Consider the following 21,218-nt stretch of genomic DNA (forward strand, 5'->3'; position numbering starts at 1 on the left):
GACATAAAAGAGGTTTCCTTTTTTTCAATTGAAGTATAGTCAATTTACGATGTGTTAATTTCTGGTGTACGGCATAGTGATTCAGTTATACAGATTATATATATATGTATATATATTTCTTTTTATATTCTTTTCCATTATAGGCTATTACAAAACATTGAATATAGTTCTCTATGCTATACAGTAGGACCTTGTTGTTAATCTATTTTATATACAGTAGTTAGGATCCGCAAATCTCGAGCTCCCAATTTATCCCTCCCCCCTCCCTTTCCCCTCTGGTAACCATAAGTTTGTTTTCTACTGTGAGTCTGTCTCTGTTTTGTAACTAAGTTCATTTGGAATCTCCAAAGTTCATTTGGAAACCTCCAAAAGAGGTTTTCTTTTAAAGAGCCCTAGGGGCAGCAGACTACTCTCATCCAAAGATGTTTTATCATTTAAATAACAAATACTAACTAAAGAAAATCTGGGGATTCTTCAGGCAGAAATTCATTGAGCCAACTGAAGGATCCTTGAATTATTTCGACCTTATTCAGGTTAAATGATAATTTTTCATGCCCTTCCAATCTAAGGACCAGAGTGCCCTTGGAACCAGAGACAATAAGCAAGGCAATTTGGGTTTGCTAGAAGCCACTAGCCAGCTGCAGCTAATAACCAAGGCAATGCCCAGGATGCAATATACTCAGTGTGTATAAAATGTCCTGATTTTCAAGTGTGGCCATAGTCACTCAGCCCATGCTATGAATTTGGCTCTGGATTCCAGTGTTATTTCTGTCATCAGATCTTTCCCCTTTTCCACAAGTACACACATCCAAAGTATCTGCATTCTCCCTCTTTAGACAAATCAAAACTATTTGGCTCTATTCATAGTCATTTTTTTGCTCAATTAATCCAAACACAATTAGCTGAAGGTTATTTGTGTTTCTGGAACGAGCCACACTCTTACTGGTTTCAAATATTTCTGTTGTGCCGTGTGTACCTATTGTCCAGCAGATTAATTTGACAATTATATGTAAATCCTGGCTCTGTTATGTATCTGTATTGGGCAAATTACTTCACCAAAAGTTTCCTTCTCTATAAAATGGGATTCAAAAAGATACATGCACCCCCAGTGTTCATAGCAGCACAATATACAATAGCCAAGACATGGAAGCAACCTAAGTGTCCATCGACAGATAAATGGATAAAGTTGTGGTATATTTATACAATGGAAAACTACTCAGCCATGAAAAAGAATAGAAAAGAATAAAATGTTGCTGCCATTTGCAGCAACATGGATGGACCTAGGGATCATCATTCTAAGTGAAGTAAGCCAGAAAGAGAAAGAAAAATACCATATGATATCACACATATGTGGAATCTAAAAAAAGAAAAAGAGGACACTAATGAATTCATCTACAAAACAGACTTGCAGACATAGTAAACAATCTTGTGGTTACCGGGGGAAATGGGGTGGGAAGGGATAAATTTGGGAGTTTGAGATTTGCAAATGCTAGCTACTATATATAAAAATAAAATGAATATATGTCTGTATATGCATGACTGGAACATTGTGCTGTACACCAGAAATTGACACATTGTAACTGACTATACTTTAATAAAAAAATGAAGATAACAATAGCTGTGGTCTCAAAGGGATGCTGTAAGGGTTAAATGTGTTAATACGTGCAAGTTCTTAGAAGAGTTCTATGTAAACACCATGTAAGCCTGGTTGTTGCTGCTGCTGCTGCTGCTACACTGTCACTGTTATTTTACTCTTGATGCATCCAGTCAGCTTCCATATTCAAAGCACTGCCATGTGGCAAGTCAAAGAAGCCAGAAACATGCTAAGAGGCAGAGGAAAGTTATTTGGTGATTAAAAATGTGCCCTAGATAATTTACTGGAAGATAAATAAGAATATGCATTAAGTCAAATGAGAACTGGGGCTGCTTTTTGATGAAGACTGATGGTGGCATTGAGTGGAAACATGGTGGGCTTTCAAATCAGACAGATCTGGGCTTAGACTGAGGCTCTGCCAATTACAAGTTGTTGACCTTGAGCAACTTATAAAACCTCTTTGTACATCTCCTTAATTGTGGTCCAAATGGTAATAATAATGCTCAACTTGCAGGGTTGTTGAAACTGTTAGAAATAACATACCCAAAGCACTCTGCCTACAGCGGGTACTACATACATGGTAGTTCTTATTATTAAAAAAAAAACCCTATTGACTATTTCAGCAATTCATACCCAGAGTGGCATTATTTGATGAGTACTTTGCTGGGGTTTTGTTAATATGTGAGCAGATAGGTAACTTCTTTGACAGCTATCTGCTCTTAATGGTTGTCTTTACATAGCCTTTATCTGTTTTAAACATAACTAATCAACTAAACAAATTTTTCAGTGATTTAAGTAAGTAAACTTTATTTTAAAATTAAAATGAGATAATTTAAGAATTTGAGGTCTTCCTCACCTTGCTATAGTTCTTGCCACTTTACATGAAAGAATATCATAGACTGCCATGGGGAAGAGGGTAGAAATACGAAAAAAAGACTTACCTAAAAACCTGTGTAAGGTCACCATGTCTAACTTGAAATGGTGAATGAGTCCATGGGTGTTGAAGAGGTGGCACAGCAGTGTTACCAGACTGTTTCCTATAGTAAAACAGTCACTTGTTTTAATTCATTTTCATCACCATTTAAATATCAAGAATGATAATAGGATTCAAAGTTTCTATAGTGAAAGTTCTCGGATAGGATTGTTTCTTTTCCCACAGAGATTTGGAATTATTCCAGTAAAAGGGATATTATTACTATGATCTGGTTTTAAGGTTTCTCTTATTGTACAAGTAAAATTAGCTCAGACCTTCTCCCTAGACCAAAGGCAATGAAAACATTAAGGGTTAGAAGGACTCTGCCTATTGCAGCATCGGGGACACTTCACACACACACATGCGTGTGTGTGCACGCGTGCGTGTGTGTTTGTATGGGTATTTTTTAAAGACACAGTTTAATGGTCACTTGAAATGTGTCTTAAGTTGCTTCCAACTGACTCTTACACATTTACAGGGGTACCTAAGCCACCATATTGCCTATTCTTCCTTTGGAAAATCACCCAAGATGAGAAATCTTATCACTCAAGCCAGCAGAGATGCAAAATTGAAGCTACAATAACTTATAAGCATTCAAAAAATATTGTTCAGTAAAGAATAATGATTTTGAATTTTAAAAGCATTATAGAGTTTATGAAAGACTTTGAAATGGACCAAGAAGATGACTGGATGTCTTAAATGGAAAACCAGGTGTTGCCTAAGAACACTCTTACAGGGTACCTGATTGTATTTTTCTGCAGCTTTCATCATCGTTGAGCTATTTCACAACAATCAAAATTGTAGATAACTGTTATCATTGCAGATAATTCTTGTCCATATATATGCAAATGAAATTAGTCAAGTGGAAATACAATTGATTTCCCCCTCCAAGTTTCCCAGCTACTTTCAAATTCATTTCAGTATTTATTACTGCTCATATATGTGTGGTTCTTTGAATTTTCCTTTGAACTAGCTGTAGCATTTTACTGGATTTCTAATTAATTGAGTTAAACAAAATCATTGATGTGCTCATTTCATATTTTTATGAGAGTTGTGATTATACTCTCTTTTTAACAAATACCATTGAACAGATTCTTTTGTTCACGGTTAATTTCACTTACTGGTACCATCTCCCAATTGATTTGAGCGAAGTGAAATACAAGACTATAAGCTACATCCCTATATGGTCTAGTTAGCTTCCCACAGTGTAAAGCTCAGTTTTATGGCCTTAGGTGGTATCTTGCTCCACTGTTTTGTTCGTCAAGTGACAGGATGGTGAGAAAACTGTCTGTAATGACTTAAAACACAAGTCTGGTAGAGGGTTGGACATATGAAGGTCACCAATAAATGTGATGACTTTCGTTGGTTCTCTATTGTTAGCATTTGTTTAAAGGGCAATGAAAACATAATAGGACTTTATTATTTTCTTAAGGGAAGACTCCATAGGCACAAAAATTTAAAACATGGAAGCAGTAAGAATGTCTCCTTTTCCCTTCAGCTGCAGCCTACGCATTTATACTCTGTCCTCAGCAACTGTTTTCTTCTGATGATGCCAAACATGTCTGAACAATACCTGCAAAGGGGCAGACTCGCTCACTTAACATAAGTGCACAACCACCAGCCCGGTAAGTCAGGACTGATCAAGATGTCCCCTTATGTGTCTAGTCTTCATCGAATAACAATGAACTCCCTCCTTTTGCATGTGGCCAAAATATTATGCAAGGAAAGAATCTAATCTGTGGTTTTCAAATTCCTCTGCAATCATCAAAGCCAGAAGAAAATTGTTTTAAGAATTCTAAGTCCAAATTCAACCTTTCTTCTTCCTCTGAACTAATATTCCCTTGCCCTGGTCCTTCTTGAAGTGGCTATAGATTTACAAAAGTGGGGAAAGAAAGAAAAAAAGAAGAGTGTTTAAAAATAAATTTTGTTTTTCACAAAATTAATCTCACTTTATGGTTATGTATTTTAGTGAGAATTCTTTTGGGTGACTTACCATTTGTCAAGCGATCAAACAGGAAAATGTCAAAATCCCACGTTCCCACTTTGGAGAGCATATGCTGAAAAGGCAAACAAAAGCCAGTGCTCACATGAATCATACTGGAGACTCAAACATTTACTTTGAGACACAGTGAATTAAACAATTAAAAAATTGAAAATATTAGGATACTACTATCTATGTACTACTGGCTTGTAGTAAAACAAATCTCATGTCACGTGCTAATAACAAGTGTTAAAGGGACGGGTTCCAGAATCAGACTGCCACATCCCCCATGGCTGCATCTCTTATTGGCTGTGGTACCTTGGACAAGTTCCTTAACCTCTCTGTTACCTCCGTTTCCTCATTTGAAAAACGTGGCTGATAATACTATTCCCTCAGAAGGTCGTGGTGAAGATTAAATGAAGTCATATATGTAAAGTGCTTAGAATGGTGCTTGTACGTAGTCAGCACACGTGATGGATATCTGTTAAAACCGCAGACTTGTAAGTTTTATCACAAACTACTATATGTTTAAGGGAGGAAGTTTATAGCAAACTTGAAACAGATGATATCCAGATGACTGATGAGCACACTGCTCTGCTCGGCGTGGACTACACATGAAATTAAACACCTGAACAGACAGGAAACTGAGGGGTGGGCAATTGAAAATCTTGGGTGTTTAAAGACCTACCGTCCAATGTAGGCGCACTGTCCTATTTTCCTCTTTAAAAATACCCTGTGCTTAGAATTAGATGGTGTTCATGCTCAGGCACCAGGTTGCAGGGCTGATTCTACCCTCCCTATGGCTCCCAGGACTGTGCTTTCCCGTCTTCTCACAGGCACTGCTTCTGGAAGGACCGGCTCGCTCTCCTCCACCTGCCCTTGAATGGCCTCCCTATGCCTTACAACAAAATCCAAAGGCCTCATCGTGAAAACAACGACCTTCACAACTGCATCATTAAAGTAAAGGGATAGTAGGTTTTTGGTGAGGTCTAATTTGAGTGAGCATTTTATCCAAGTCACACAATTCTAAAGGCAGAGCCCAAACCTGATGGCTGTTATCCTGACTTCTGGCCTGCGGTTCTTTCTGTGTCTCAGTGTTGTCTTTCCTGAGAGGCGGCTGCTGAGGGGGGAGGCACCCCTGGGAGAGCTCTGTCACGGGCGCTTCGGTGCTGGGGGCCTAGCCTTGCTCTCCTCTGCCAAATGAGACAAACAACCAGCAACTAACCGGCAAACGTTCACTCCACCCCAGGCCCTGGGTTGTTAGAAGGAGTGATGTTTGTTTTCTTTTTGCAGACCTAATGTTGGGTTCTTAGTTCTTCTGACATTCCTTGCTGCTCGTTTCTTAATAGTATATACCATTAGAATATATTTCTGAATAGTCTATAGATAGCATAATATCACTTATCATCTGAACTATAGTATTACTTTGACTTCTGTTTAAACCAAGGTGGTTTATTCCTGAAATTTAAATTCCTTTGGGAGTTTGGGCTAGAGAGAACCTGTGAAGTTTTTTTAGATTGTCATACATTAGAGTTTCTACCCTCTGTAGGATCAAGGCGTTGCAACAATAATCGTAAAATTAGTAAACAATTATTTGAATGAATTAAAAATTATAAAAAAGACAATGCACTGTACTGACTGCCTAAAGTAGAATGAAGAGTTGGTAATTACTGGGTTAATTTCAGCGTAGCTATTATGGTGAGATAATTCAATGGGTTAAACAATTTAGTATTTATTATTTTCATTCATAATTGACCAGCCTAAAATTTTGTTTTACTTGGTGTTGTGCAAATATGTTTTGCACATTTATGAAAATGAAAATAGCTCACATGCGCTAGGCATGAGTATATTAAGCATGTAAACAGGCTTTATCTGATCTAATCCTTACACTACCCTTATGAGGTGGGTGTTTCTATTGATTTCATTTTATATGTAATGAAAAAGTCCAGATGTGTTGAGTAACTAGCCAGAGCCACAGAGCTCCTCAGTGGCAGAAGTAGGACTCAAACCCGGGTGCTATCAGTGGACACATGTAGGGGGACACATGCTCTCAGCCAGTGGCCTGGTGAGGTGACGGAGGGATAGCTAGCTCACCCTTGCTTGTCCAAGGTAGTCTTCATCCAGCAGGTGGAGAGGGGCTTGGGGTATAATTCCACGAAGCAGCCTTGATGCATGGAAATATCGTTGAAAGCTTAACAGTCTTTTCACCTTTTTCTTGGTGCCAATTTCCCCTGAGTGTGTTGTATCTGTGGAAAGTAATCAAATTCAGAAGTTACATATTTAATAAAAAGCCCCATTTTTCACCACTATGTAAAAATATGGTGTATTATAAAGAAGAGAAATTTAAAAGATGCTCTCAATGCTTTCTTAAATACAGACCATTTAACTCTGCATTTGAAATTCTTCTAGAACAAAGATAATATTTCTTATATATTACATTCATTAAGAAGTTGAGATATTTCTGAACGTAATTTTGGAAGACATGAAATGTGTGTTAAGAATTTCATTTTCTTATTAATGATGTTGGTAAGATTAGTGAGTGAATGCACATACTTCTGCATGCATTTAAAGGCACAGTCATGCTTTTTTCCTGCTATCCTGGAACTGAGGTTCCCAGATTTAGACTAGTTTCTCATCCTACACTCTCTCTAGTCTGATGAAATCCTTCACCTGAATTAGAAGAGTTGAGAACGCACTAGCTTAGACATGAGGAAATGTTTCCTAATGTCCCAGGAACATCAGTGGCAAAGGAATTAAAGATCTCAGCACAAAAGTGACCTAGATTCCCGTGACATGAAGCAGAGAGGGTGTTTATTTTCTAATGGAGTACATTCTCTCTTACTGGTGGCCATAAAAATCTGATCCTGTCAGTAGAGATATTTTAATACTCCCTTCACATGTGCCTTTCAAAACTTGACTGTTGACGTCATGGTCATTGTCCAGAAATACCCCAAGCACATGAATGTCTGTCAAGGTATGTCTTATCTCAGCTGAAATTCTACGAATCACTCGGCCACATAAGTGACGTTTGTTGCCAATTCTGGATCTGGAGTCAGTTGAACAGTCCTAGTAGGAAAACATACAGTTCATACACAAAGAAATTTTGGTTTCTCTCGTGCTTCCTCCCATGTCTGTTTTTCTTCTATAGAAATAAAAATCACCATGGATACTAGAAGCAGAAGAATCAATGAGCAAGGGCCTCCTTAGCAACGCGGCACTCCCCGAAGGCAGGGAATGACCAAAATCAGTTAACTTAGGTTACATTATGCATGCAAAGGCTTAATTCAGGGCAGGCAAAACCCACTGTTTTCTGGAAATGCTACCTGATTTAAAATTCTTTTTATTTTAAAGTGGTTCTAGATTTCATGTGTGGAAAGATGTAAATAAAAAGGAGATAAGGAAGAGATAAGAGGAATACAATCGAAGTTGGGTGCTAACGCACACAGCAATACTAAAAATGGTATATGTGGGCTCACTTCTACTGGTGGGTCGCTACTCATTTATAGCAGTTTATCAAATCAAAGCATGGGGTAAAGTGGTTCATTCGTTTAAAAAAAAGTTTTGAGTGTTACTAAGGCACAGACACTGTTCTAGATGCTTGGTGAGATCCTTCATTCTAGATCCTCCGGTGAGCAGAGCAAAGATCCCTGTCCTCGGGAAGCTTGCACTCTAGTACAGAGAGATAGGCAATAAATAGTAGACATAAAAAAGGAAGTAATGTATAAAACTGTGTGAGAAGCTGGTAAATGCAATGGGGGAGAAAAGGAGAGCCGCGAACGAGGGATCAGGAGTTCTGTGTTGGGATAGTCAGGGTTTGCGTCATTAGAGATTACAATTCGTTCAGAACTTGGAGATGAAGGGGCTGGCCAAGCAGATATGTGGGGAAATGCTGTTCTTACAGAAGGACCAGCTGGAATAACCCTAGCGTGGAAGTGTGCCTGGCTTGCTGGCATGTGGAATGAGCAGCAGTTCAGTGTGGATGGGGAAGAGAGAAAAAGGGAGGAGTAAGAGATGAGGTCATAGAGCAACGTAGGGGGAGGGCATGAAAATTATGCCTTGTACACCACTGTCACAGCTTGGGCGCTACTCTCAGTGAAATGTGGAACCACTGCAGAGTTTTCAGAGCATGAGTAATATGGTCGCATTTAGTTAAAAAGGGTCACCATGACTTCTGTGTTGAGAACAGAAGCAAACAGCAGCAAGCTTCAATGAAGTGAGAGTTTTTTTTAAATTGAAGTGTAGTTGGTTATAATGTGTCAATTTCTGGTGTACAGCATAATGTTTCAGTCATACATATACATACATATATTTGTTTTCATGTTCTTTTTCATTATAGGTTACTACAATATACTGAATACAGTTCCTGGTGCTACGCAGAAGAAATTTGTTATTTATCTATTTTATATATAGGAGTTAGTATTTGCAAATCTTGAACTCCCAATTTATCCCTTCCTACCCCTCCCTCCCACCCCCGTAACCATAAGTTTGTTTCCTATGTCTGTGAGTTGATGCAGCGAGACTCATTATGAGGCTATTGAAATAATCTAGGCAAGAGATAATGGCTGGTTAGACGATAGGAGCAGAAGTGAAGGGATTCTGACTATATTTTGAGTACCTCCATGGTTTTGGCCTGAATAACTGAAAGAATGGAGCTGCTATCACTTGAGATGGGGGAGATTACAGGTCGGGGGGGTGTCGGGTAGATGTCAGCTTTGTACATGTTGAATTTGGATGGAAACTCAATTGGAAATTCAGGTGAAGGTGTCAAGTAGAAATAAGCAGATATAAAATCCAGGGCTTATGGGAGAAGACTGAGTTAGAGATAAAAACCTGGGAGCTGTCAGATGAGATTAACCTAGGGAGTGAGCGTAGATACAGATGAGAAAATCACCAGAGTCTGAGTTCTGGAGTACTTCAACTTTAAAGGGCTATAGGGAAGAGAGAATCAAAGGGGTTGAGAAGGAGTATCCTGTGGGGATGTAGGAAAAAAACCAAGGGAGCATCATTTCCTGGAAGCCTAGTGAAGACCATATGTAGGGAGGAAGGTGTGATCCTTAGTATCAAATGCTGCTAATGTATCAAGTACAGTGAAGACTGGGAATTGACCATGGGTATATAAACCTGTCAAGATTCATTGAACTATGTACTTAAAAGAGCACATTTTATTGTATGCTTAGAAGCAAAAACACCCAGTAGCATCAGGCACACCTAGCACTCAAATTTTGTTATTTAAATACAATTTATCACGAAAAGGAACCAGATAACCTTGGTGAAGTGGCTGAGTCTAAGTATGAGATGAACTATAGCTTCTTATGATGCCAGAAAATAAGGGAGAGCTCAAAAAATGATGGGCTTATGCAAAAATGACAGAGGAGACAATGTGAAGGGGGTCCCTCCGAGCAAATATGGGGAAAATGAAACTCAACATGAATAATGGAAGAGTGGACTGTAAGTCATTGACTGAAAGGAGACTCCATCAGTCCATACTGATCGTAAGCAAGCAAGTGAGTAAATAAATAAGGGAAAGCTCTTCCTTGTAGCAAGTACTGACCAATAAGGTAGAAGAAATAATAAAGAGTTAGAAAATTGCTGTTTTGCAACCTTTTTAGAAATAACTGCTTCAGGCCAAAATCAATAGATAATAAAATTGGTTAGTGAAAGTTCAAAAAAAACCAGGATAATCACATATCTCTTCACAGGTGACTTATTAATTGGAAAGAAAATAATGGACAGGTTTTTAGTGGACAAATGGAGAGGGGGCACCATCTTCACTACCACTCAAAGTTAACATCACCGGTAATGGGAGAATCTGACATCATACTCCTTCTGATGTAATGCACTGAGGACACAACATCACCTAGGCAGTGTTCCTGCCCCCGGTGCACATCCGACCCCCCAAAGGAGTAAACATCAGAGCAACCCAAGTCGAAGTGTCCTCTACAAAACAACTGGCTGGTACTCTTAAAAAATGTCAGTCATAAAAGACAAAGAGAACCTCAGGTATTGCTTCCTAATAATGGGTACCAGATACAGTGCGCTAAATGCAATGTGTGACTCTGAACTGGATCCTGGGTTAGAAAAAAATTTCCATCAATGACATTGGTAGGATAACTTGTAAAATTTGGATACAGACTTATATATGAGATAATAATATTCTCTCTATGAATGTCTTGAATTTGACAGTTGAACTGTGGTTACAGGAAAGAATTCCTTGTTCTTAGAAAACACATGCTGAAGTATTTAGGGATAAAGGGGCATGATGTGTACAACAAATTCTCAAGTGGTTACAAAGGAAGCAGCAGTAAGGCAAATTGGGCAAAGTACAATAATTAGTATATCTAGGTAAAGGGTGTATGGATGCTCTTTGTCATATTCTTGCAAAATTTCTAGTAAATCTGAAGTTATTTTATCATAAAGAGTCCAAGAAGAGAGAGAATGGGAAGGGAGAAATCTGAGGCAACAACATAAAGTATATTCAAGACTTCAAGAGTCTTGCTTCATAGGGGAGGAGAGAAACGTGATATTTCTGTACCAAGGGTATCAGAAATATCAGAGTAAAATCAAGGGTATCAATAAATAAATGAAATTAATTATCCCTGTGTTATGCAGAAGCCTAAAAGAAAATATCTACACAACGATCTATTCCTTTTTTCATATTCTATGAAAAGTCCCCCATTCTAAAATACTGAAAGAAAATCTCCTAGGAGCTGAGAGCATGCCTGCATCTGCATCACAGAATCGGAAGCAAACAACTTAAGCCTGAATTATGGAAATACATCACAAACATAGAAAGTTGAAATTATGAATTATTCCTTTGTAAACTTCCATTCAACTTTCCAGGTGCTAAAATACTTTAAGCAGATTAATAGTTGAGATAATGACACTTGTTACATACAATAAATATAGATGATAAGAAATAATGGTTTCTAGACACTAAAATGAGCATTTTGACTAAAATATTGCTAATCTAATGATGCTATAAAGCTGGAGGTATTAAGTTTAGATCCATTTTTTCCTTAAACCAAAGAAGAAGATAGCAAGACCTTTCCCTACTTTTTTTTTTCACCCTGTAGTCAAACAGATGATAGTCTATCAATGTGACAGGATGTAGATCTCTTTCCATTTTTATTTCAATTTTTGATATTTTTGCCCTTAATTTTTATTTTAAAAATATTACGTTAAAATGATATATCTTAATTACTGAGTTATTTGGTACCTTCCAAAATTTTGAGCCTGAGGTCAGTGCCTCATTCCCCTCACCCTACTTCTAGTCCTGTCATATCTTTGCAGCACAAGCTCAGATAATACAAAAAAAAATCTGTATTAAAATAAATCTAGACAATAACACTTTCTCATAGTTAATTTTTTTACGGTAGCCTGTAGGTTAAAAGAGTGTAGCATACAATGTTTTTCACTGTGAGAGGTCTGAAGTTTTGGAACCAATTGGCTATAATGATGTGCATTCTTTATTTGTACAATTTCAAGTGTATTGTCTGAGATGTGCAGATGATGTCTGCGAAGTTGCAGTATTCATTGGTGGCCAATATTTTTCTAAAATACCAAGTCATAACTATGCTATTTAGCACTGCTATCTGGATTATTCTTTAATGCACAGGAAAATAATTCAGAAGTGATGCTAGATGACTATTTATGAAAACAATAGGGCTTAATTTTCTTATGTTAGGACATCCATAAAGCTAAATGAAAAAAAAATCCACAAGTAGCTCTCTGAAGAAGAGCATTCAATAATGCAAGAAAACAAATTTATTTAAAACAATATTAATAACTTATTTATCAACTGTCATTTAGGGAACACTGTGCTGTGTGAGACAATGGAAAATTAGGATATAAAGTGAAGATACAGTTGAGAGAAAAAAAATCCATATAAAGAACAACCTGTGAGAAAAATCACCATGCTGTATAATAATCCTAGCTATTGCTTTTTTGAAGTGTTGAAATGAGTTATACAATTATTGGATAAGACCTGACACATTTGTTTCCACAAGAACTTTCTGTGAATAACTACATATTTTTGCTTTGATTATTAGGGGTATAATGATAGGCATTTCTGGACAGAGGTTTAAATGATTAGCTAAGCTAAATTTTACAGACAGCTCAGCTAAAATCAGCCTGCAAAAATTTAGAGAATCTTAACAATGTGTCTAATAGTAAAATACTAGGTTTACTTAATATCTTTATATAATTTAAAAAATCATTATTTAAAAGCATTCAGTTATCCTGATGGTGTTTTTGGTTTGGATTTTGTTGTTTTATGGGCTATGGGTCCACATTTTTGCATTTGGAACAGTTATAAAATGGTGCTCCAGAATATTCCATTGCCTAATCTTTCAGCAAATTTCATAATTCATAATTCAGACTTGGCTGTAATGACTTAAGTCAAATCCCACCTTTTACAGTTTAGCATCTGCAGACATTAAAATCTCAATTTATTCATAAAAAAACAAACTGCCAAAAGCCTTTGAAATATAGAAATGATAATATGATATTGATATATGACATTATATATAGTAAGCCCTAAAGACTCCATCAAAAAACTTTTAGAATAATTGACTTCAGTAAATTTGCAAGATAAAAAAAATCAACACACAAAAATCTGTTGCATTTTGATACACTAATAACAAACAGTCAGAGTAAGAAATTAAAACAATCCCATGTACAATTGCATTAAAAAGAATAAAATGCTGAGGAATAAATTTAACCAAGGAGGTGAAAGATTTGTATACTGTAAACAAGACATTAATGAAAGAAACTGAAGAAGGCACAAGTAAATGGAAGGATATTCTGTGCTCATTGATTGGAAGAATTAATATTGTCAAAATTTCTATACTACCCAAAGCATTCTACAGATTCAGTGCAATTCCTTTCAAAATTACAATGACATCCTTCACAGAAATAGAACAAACAATCCTAAAATTTGTACAGAACCACAAAAGACCCCGGATAGCCAAAGCAACTTTGAGAAAAAACAAAGCTGGAGGCATCGCATTCCCTGATTTCAAACTATTTCATGAAGTTGTAGTAGTTAAATGGTATGGTATTGGCATAAAAACAGACAAAGAGATCAATGGAACAGAATAGAGAACTTAGAAATAAACCCATGCATAGATGGTCAATTAATTTATAACAAAGGAACCAAGACTATACAATGATGAAAAGATTCTCTTCAGTAAGTGGTGTTAGGAAAACTGGACAGTCATTTGCAAAAGGATGAAACTTGATCACTATTCTTACACCATACACAAAAATTAACTCAAAATGAATTAAAGACCTGAATGTAAGACCTGAAACCGTGAAACTCCTAGAAGAAAACATAGGCAGTAAGCTCCCTGACGTAGGTCTTAGCGATGATTTTCTGAATTTGACACCAAAAGCAAAGGCAACAAAGCAAAAATAAACAGGTGGAAATATGTCATACTAAAGGCAAAGGAAATAATCAACAAGATGAGAAGGCAACCAACTGATTAAGAGAAAATATTTGCAAATCATATATCTGGTAAGGGGTTAGTATCCAAAATACATAAAGATTAAAGATATATAAATATACAAAATAATAGCAAAAAACTCAAACAATTCAATTAAAAAAATGAGCAGAAGATCTGAATAGACATTTTTTCAAAGAAGACATACAGATGGCTAACAGGCACATAAAAAGATGTTTAACATCATTAATCATCACGAAAATGCAAATCAAAACCACAATGAGATATCACCTCACGCCTGTTAGAATGGCTACTATCAAAAAGACAAGAAATCACAAGTGTTGGCAAAGATGTGGAGAAAGGGAATCCTTGTGCACTGTTGGTGGGAATGTAGTTAGTGCAGCCCCTGTGGAAAACTGTATAAAGGTTCCTTTAAAAAATAAAAGTACAATGATGGTAAAAAAGAATGGAATCTTGCCATTTGCGACAGCAAGGATGGACCTTGAGGGTATTATGCTAAGTGAAATAAGTCAGTCAGAGAAAGACAAATACCGTATAATCTCGCCTATATGTGGAATCTAAAAAATATCAAGCTCATAGATACAGAGAACAGATTGTTGGTTGCCAGAGGTGGGGGATGGTGTGAGAGAAGTGGGTGAAGGGGGTATTAAATATTAAAAAAGAGAAAAGAAAATACTGTGTCTATCCCACAGATAGTCAAAAATCTTCAGTGGTCATAAATGATCATATTTGTTTATTTTTCCTGTACATCTTACCAGCAGTAAGAAAATGGTGCACAGAAGCTGGCGACAACCAAGGATATTACTTGGCCTGAAACATCAAGAATGGAGACTATTCTCGCACATATGTCACCATATATGGGTGAACAATACGTTTAAGACAAAGGGAGTACAAATGACCTATGAGATCCAGAGATAAAAATCGGATTGAGATAAAAATATAAATTAAATTCCTTAGCATCTAGGGCATTTTCCAGGGTCTTTAATAGAAAAGTAGGAAAATAAGTCGCAATTTCAAAAAACAAATAAAAACACATACCATGTAACATTAGCAACAATAACAAAAACGGTTAAAAAAAGGAAGGAAAAAAATAAGAGGGAAAAAAAACCCAAACCAAAAGATAATTCACCATTTCCTTAAAACTGAACTTGAAGTTGGGAAATCAATTTGAATTAAAAGGAGCTGAGAAGTTATTTTAAGTTCTGCAAACTTAGATCTTGAATAGAGATGTATTAAAGCCCACGTCATTAGCTCTTGGATGTACAATGAATACTCACGACTTCTTGATGGCTGTCACTGGAAGAAGAGCTTTGCTTCAACACTGCCACGGAGTGGGAGGAGGTGGAGGAAGGCTTCTTTAAGGCAGGTTAAATTGTTTCTCTAGTTCTACTTTTTGGCATGTTTATTTTTTTAAAATTGCCATTTCTCTTTTATGTTCTTGACAGGGAAGAGAAAACCAATATGGCTGATATGAGTCATAGAATGGAATGAACTCCTTCCCCAGTTCACTGTACCCACACCTGCTGCTTCGGCTCTAGAAAACGGGCTCAGAGAGTGTTCCAGAGGGTCAAAACCCTGTCCTCAACCAACCAATGCACTGGGTTGTGGCAAAATGTGCTGTTTTTAAGTCTACTGTTTTGCCTCCCAAAAAATCCATTCCAACCCATGGATTATGCATCTCTAACTTCTGGGGTTCAGGGATAGTTGAAAAACTATTATTTCCTTTTTTGTAAGGGGGGGAAAGTCTTTAAAAATAAGCTTTTAAGATGTCTCTGGGCAATAAGAGATGTTTTTCAAAATCCCAGTTTGAATGAAATTTAAATGAATTAGTAAGCAGATCCAATTTCCTCAGTTTTAAAGAAGAAATATGTGCCAGGCACAATGTGGTTTTATTGAACCCACCGCTTCTCAGAGTTTGAAATGTTTAGCAAATCCCAAGTTTTGAGGGCAATGGTTTGTGGTGAGCAAATTGAGGTGACCAAACTTTCAGTTGATTCTAAGTCTCCAGAGGTTAAAAACTGCTGCATTAACTCCCTAGTTCTCAGCATGTATTTAAAATAAGTGTGGTCTCTTATCTGGAGACATGTGTTTGGATTGTTATATTTCACTGCAAAAATTCCAGATATGTGTTGCAATGTACCTCTGTTCCTCTCCTTCCACTCTGTCTGCTGGTTCTATACTCCCCCACCCGGGGATACTGGACTAACTCTCTGACTGTCTTCAGTTGTATCCTCCAGTCTATCTCACCTACCACGGACAGATTTACTCCTCAAGCACAAGTCCTACCATGTCAGCCCTCTGCTCCAAATTCTTCAGTGGCTCCCCAATGTCTACTTAGTTACATTTATAATATTTATCTGGTATTCATGATCCTCCATAATGTGATGCCAACTTATTTTTCCATTATTCTGTCCCACCAGTGCTCTTGTAGATAGATAGGTCTATATTCTTGCTGGTTTTCTTCCCTAGGTCCCTCAAGCTTCTGTATGATTCTAACACTCCTTCTCAATTGAATACTATCTCCATCTATTGAAATGCCATCCACCCTTCACTAGCCCATCTCAAGTCATTTCTCACCTCCTCCCAGTCAGATGCGGAGCAAATTACTGTAAGCCCTGTCAGGGTAGGACCATGTCTTACATAGTATGATGGCTGGCTTAAAAGGTGTTCATTGAATGAGGGAGTGAAGAGATAAGGTGATTATTGATTGAGACATAAGCTTTTTATTTTTCCTACCTCCTGTAGCACATTATCTTCCTCGTGACAGATACTACCACAAAATTGTTGAGTTGAATGAATTGTCCAGAGCAGGGAAGATTCATTCATCTTCCACAACAGATAACAGGGTAATCTCCTGTGTAGAAGAACTTGACCTTCTATTTCTTTTCTGAATTTGTTGGATTTTCTGAAATGATTATAAGTGCACCTTTAGAATGGTGGTAGATTAGTACTAAGTGTATCCATCAGTAGTGGCCTGGAAAGGAACATGGATCTCTGAAAACTTTCAGAAAAGGACCCCTTATGTTTTATTCTTCGGAAAGGAAGTTCACTGTAAGTGAATTCCTTTCTCTTTATGGGTTACAGTGGTTGCTGGTTCACCTGAGTGAATCCTCTGATTTAACTGGACTGAGTCAAGTAGGTGTTATATATGGTTGGAATATAACTTGTTATACGTAAACATCCACTCTAGTCTGGTAGAGGACTTGAGATGTTTACCTGGACATTGGGATTTACTTCTCGGGGCCCATGGCTCTCTATGGGTTATAGTGGCATCTTAGGTGTTATCATATCTGCAACTCTGCGTAGGATACTGTTAAGGAACAAGCTCCCATTAAAATTCAAACCAGTAACAAGCCATGGAAAGCTATATATTTTCACATGGGGCCAGATCAGAGAGAAGGAGGAATTGCTTCAGATGATTATTCCAGTGTCCACTTGATGGGTACCTGAACAATCCCCAAAGATATAACTGATGTACTTAATCTAGAATAAGCACCCCTGGCCTCCTATTCCATTTATTCCATCCAGAGCAAAAACAAGGTTTTGGGGCAAGGGGTGATGGGACTAAGAAGTATTGAGCACCTACTAGGTAGTTTACATTTGTCATTCTATTTAATTTTCATAAAAATGGCTATTGTGAAGTTGGTATTAATTGGTACATTTTATGTGTGAAGCAATGGATTTGGAAAAGTTCAGTAATTTATCTAAGGTTGCACAACTGATAAACAGCAGAGCAGGGACTGAAACCCAGATCTATCTGCTCTTGAAGAAGATGCTCTGTTCACTATATTCTGCTCTTTACAGGAAAGGACAAAGACCAGGGGACATGTGAGAGTCCATCACGTAACCCTATTTTCCCTGAGGTACAGTGATGTATGAATACTCAAGGAATCTCAGATTTTTTTTCCTTTTTAAAAAACACAGTAACACAAGAACAATAAAAGGACATTTCAATATAATTCATAAATACTAGCGTTTTTAAAACAATAAAGATTCAAAGGTTGAAGATTAAAATTGGTATCACTGAACAAGAATGTCAGAGTAAGAAATACTGCAGTGCTGATATTGAAAGACAACCTGTGAAATAAGCAGAAAACAACCAGAGAAATAACTTCTTAGCAAAACTTGGAAGTGATTCTATGTATGTAACTTCCCTGCTTCTCCTCACTTAATGTACAAATGGAATATTGGGAGGTGAATAATAAATCACTTGTGGGTTTTAAAATTGAAAACACATGTATTACTGACACTGACAATGTGATTTGATTATTATGTTATTACACAAAGAAATTCACAGACGTTGGTTAGTACCTCAAGCTTTGGAAAAGACAAACATTTTTGTTGTGTACATAGAGCGGCAGTTTCTGGGGAAGGGAAAGAGTGGGAGGTTCTTGGGCAAACAGGCTGCTCAAAATAAAACTGACAGGATGCACACAGGCCTCGTGTTTAACCATTTCCGAGCAGAGCCTCAAAGTCTCCTAAGATTTTACCTGGCGGGCGGCTGCTGATGGAGATGCTGTCTGACAGTGTAATCTTACTTGTTTCACATGGCCGGTGGGCTTTCTCCTCTCTTCTCCCTCCTTCCTTCCCTCTAGAAATCACATCTATCTTTTATGTGTTTTCTAAATATTTCTAATTACCTTTATAATGCTAAACAATATTCTACTCAGGAATGGCTATTGAATAAATATCTAATATTCTTTGGTAGCTGTCGATGGATCAAAGTGAAGTCTTTCAGGGAGCAGAGAAGAGACTGAAACCCAGATCTATCTGATCTTGAAGAAGATGCTCTGTTCACTATATTCTGCTCTTTACAGGAAAGGACAAAGACTAGGGGACATGTGAGAGTCCAGCATGGGACCCTTTTAGGCATGAATTGGCTGTTTTTTTTCCTAAGTCTCTCTTGCTGCTTAGATCTAAGTGTGGGGACCCTGCGAAGGGTCCACCTACAAATATTCATTGAGCACCTACTCTGTGCCAGGTACTGGGTACTTGAATATACAGAATTTTCAAGACGGCGTTTCTGCCCTCAGCTATCCAGAGGAAGGTGGTGGGGTAATCTCTTCATCATCTTCACTACTTTTGTTTCTACTTCAGATGTGATGGGTAAGAAATATTTCAGTATAAAAATGCCTAGAAATTATCCTATGAAGTGAAAAATATGAACAAGAGAAAGATTATTTGTCTAGTGGGCTCTACTCTCAAGAATGCGATGACTCACTCTGCCCCTCGTCCTGGATGGAGTCAGAAGGGATGGAGGCAAGATGGTGCCCGGTATGTGTGTAGGGGATGTGGCAGGGCGGACAGGCTGAGAGGATAGAGCAGGAGAAAAGGAATGAAGAAAGGGAGATCAAAAGAGGAGGGACATACCAGCACCCATTGAAGGTGGTCTCTGTTCTAACGAAAGCCAATCTGAGAAGAAAGGTAGGGAGTTTGCTGTAGCACCCTCTGACTCCCACGTGGGTTTGAGATTTCCTACCCATGAGGTTGTGTTCTTTCTGGTAATGGAATGGGTCTTGCACGTTCTTCCAGATGAGGTAAAGCCTAACTGCAAGGGTAGAGTGGTCAGTAAGAAATAGGTTCCTATTCTTAGGACTGTAGAGACCAAAGAGCTCTGAAAACAAGCTTATAAAAGCCTGTATTGAAAAAAAAAAAGTGAATATACATGTAACTTGCTAAAGCTATAGAAGGGCCCGCTCAAGTAGGAGTTGTGGAGATGCAAATGGCAAGAAGTGAAAGCGGGGTGACATGGAAATGCTTGAAGAAGTGTATGAAGTGTTTGTTCTGAAGCTTCTCTTGCCTTCTCCATCTTCGCTCATTAGCACTGGATTGCTTGGAATGAAGCGTTAAACTGCTGTGCCTGAAGGAGGAGACAGACAGGAAGGGGAGGCGGAGACACGACAGCCATGGAGTCAGTTCAGCTAAGGACCTGTGGAGAGACCAAGAGAAGGACTGTCCTCGATTGTCTCCAGAGCTCTTCTTTCCTTTTTCTTCCCTCCCCTTCCATTTCCTTCTTTCTTCCTTCTTTTTTCTTCAAACATTAAATGAGGGTATATTCTGGTCCAGACACTGGGTGGTGCTGGGGGTGCAAAGGTGATGAAGATGTGGCCTCCTCCCTCAGAGAGTCCCTGCCAAGAGGGGAGCTCACTCCTGTTCCTCCGTGGCAGTAATAGCTGAAAACTGTAATCCTGGGTTGCGAGGGTGACAGCTGCACTCTCCTGGGACCTCCAGCTGCTCTTCTAGCAGGCAGCTAGTGTGGCTGGATAACTAAGCAGTGCTCTTGTGGGGTATGCGTCTCCAGGAGCAGCCGTGACACCGTGACAGTGCTTGTGCCAGTGTCTCTCCAGTCTCCACTTAGGTAAGCCATGTTAGCGCCATCCTACTGCTCTGCTTGGAGTCTCAGCCAGTGGGGCAGTCTAGCTAGGCAGAGCCTATAGACCATGATGAGAGGGAGTAAAAAAAGTATAATTCAAGGAATGAGCCTTTGGTCTAGAGTGAGATGACCAGGTTCAAGCCTTGGTTCTTCCACTCATCAGTCTGTTGGGTAGAAGAATTGAAATTCATCCACACAGTGCATGCTCAATAAAGATTAATGGAATGTCTAAGGACAGCCCTAGTCAGAATGCAACTATCATCTGGAGAAAGCTATTTGACCAAGCAATGAATACCTTAGCTTGACTTAGTCTGCAATTAGGTGGGCAATATCAAACAGACAAATTATGATGGAAAGGGCTGAAGGAACAGTCTAAAACTTGGAGTTTTGTTTCAGAAGGGAAGCCATGGAAGAGGCTGTGCTTTGAAGAGCTGGCAGTTGGGGTGGAGAGGCTGAGAGAGGAGACAGAGGATGGTGGAAAGTCTTTTCCATCCTTCCCAGTGGTTGATGGTGTTCTGGGCTGGGCTTCCATAGCAACCCCACCCCCCAACTACATTCAGCAAAGCAATTATTCATGCATATCAGAACTGTCATATTTACTTGTCTTTCTCACTCACGGTGCTGTTGCTTCCTTGAGGGCAGGAGCTATGCCTTATTTGCCTTTTAATTCCCAGCATTTAACACAATGGAATGAGTTACAGAAGGTATGAAAGTCAAAGAAAAATTTCATTGATTTGGTAATTTTGCCCAGAAGTCCCAGTTCTCCAACAAAAAACCCTGAACTAATAACATCTATCCTTATTCCAAGTTTATAAGCAGAGAAACAGAGTACCAAA

General features: G+C 38.2%; 1 protein-coding gene across 4 annotated transcripts in view; it reads right to left on the minus strand.

Moving 5' to 3' along the window:
* The window catches only part of PDE7B (phosphodiesterase 7B), a 289,193-nt gene that overhangs the window by 33,783 nt on the left and 234,192 nt on the right, over nucleotides 1-21,218 (minus strand). For all 4 annotated transcript variants that reach the window (XM_031456398.2, XM_064486665.1, XM_031456399.2 and 1 more), the window contains 3 exons: nucleotides 6,643-6,794; nucleotides 4,561-4,624; nucleotides 2,536-2,631 (listed from right to left, as the gene is read on the minus strand). In XM_031456398.2, the coding sequence (XP_031312258.1) occupies nucleotides 2,536-2,631; nucleotides 4,561-4,624; nucleotides 6,643-6,794 (312 nt within the window). The remainder of the gene's footprint in view (nucleotides 1-2,535; nucleotides 2,632-4,560; nucleotides 4,625-6,642; nucleotides 6,795-21,218) is intronic.

This window comes from Camelus dromedarius, chromosome 6 (genome assembly GCF_036321535.1).
Source record: "Camelus dromedarius isolate mCamDro1 chromosome 6, mCamDro1.pat, whole genome shotgun sequence".
Taxonomy (NCBI): Eukaryota; Metazoa; Chordata; class Mammalia; order Artiodactyla; family Camelidae; genus Camelus; species Camelus dromedarius.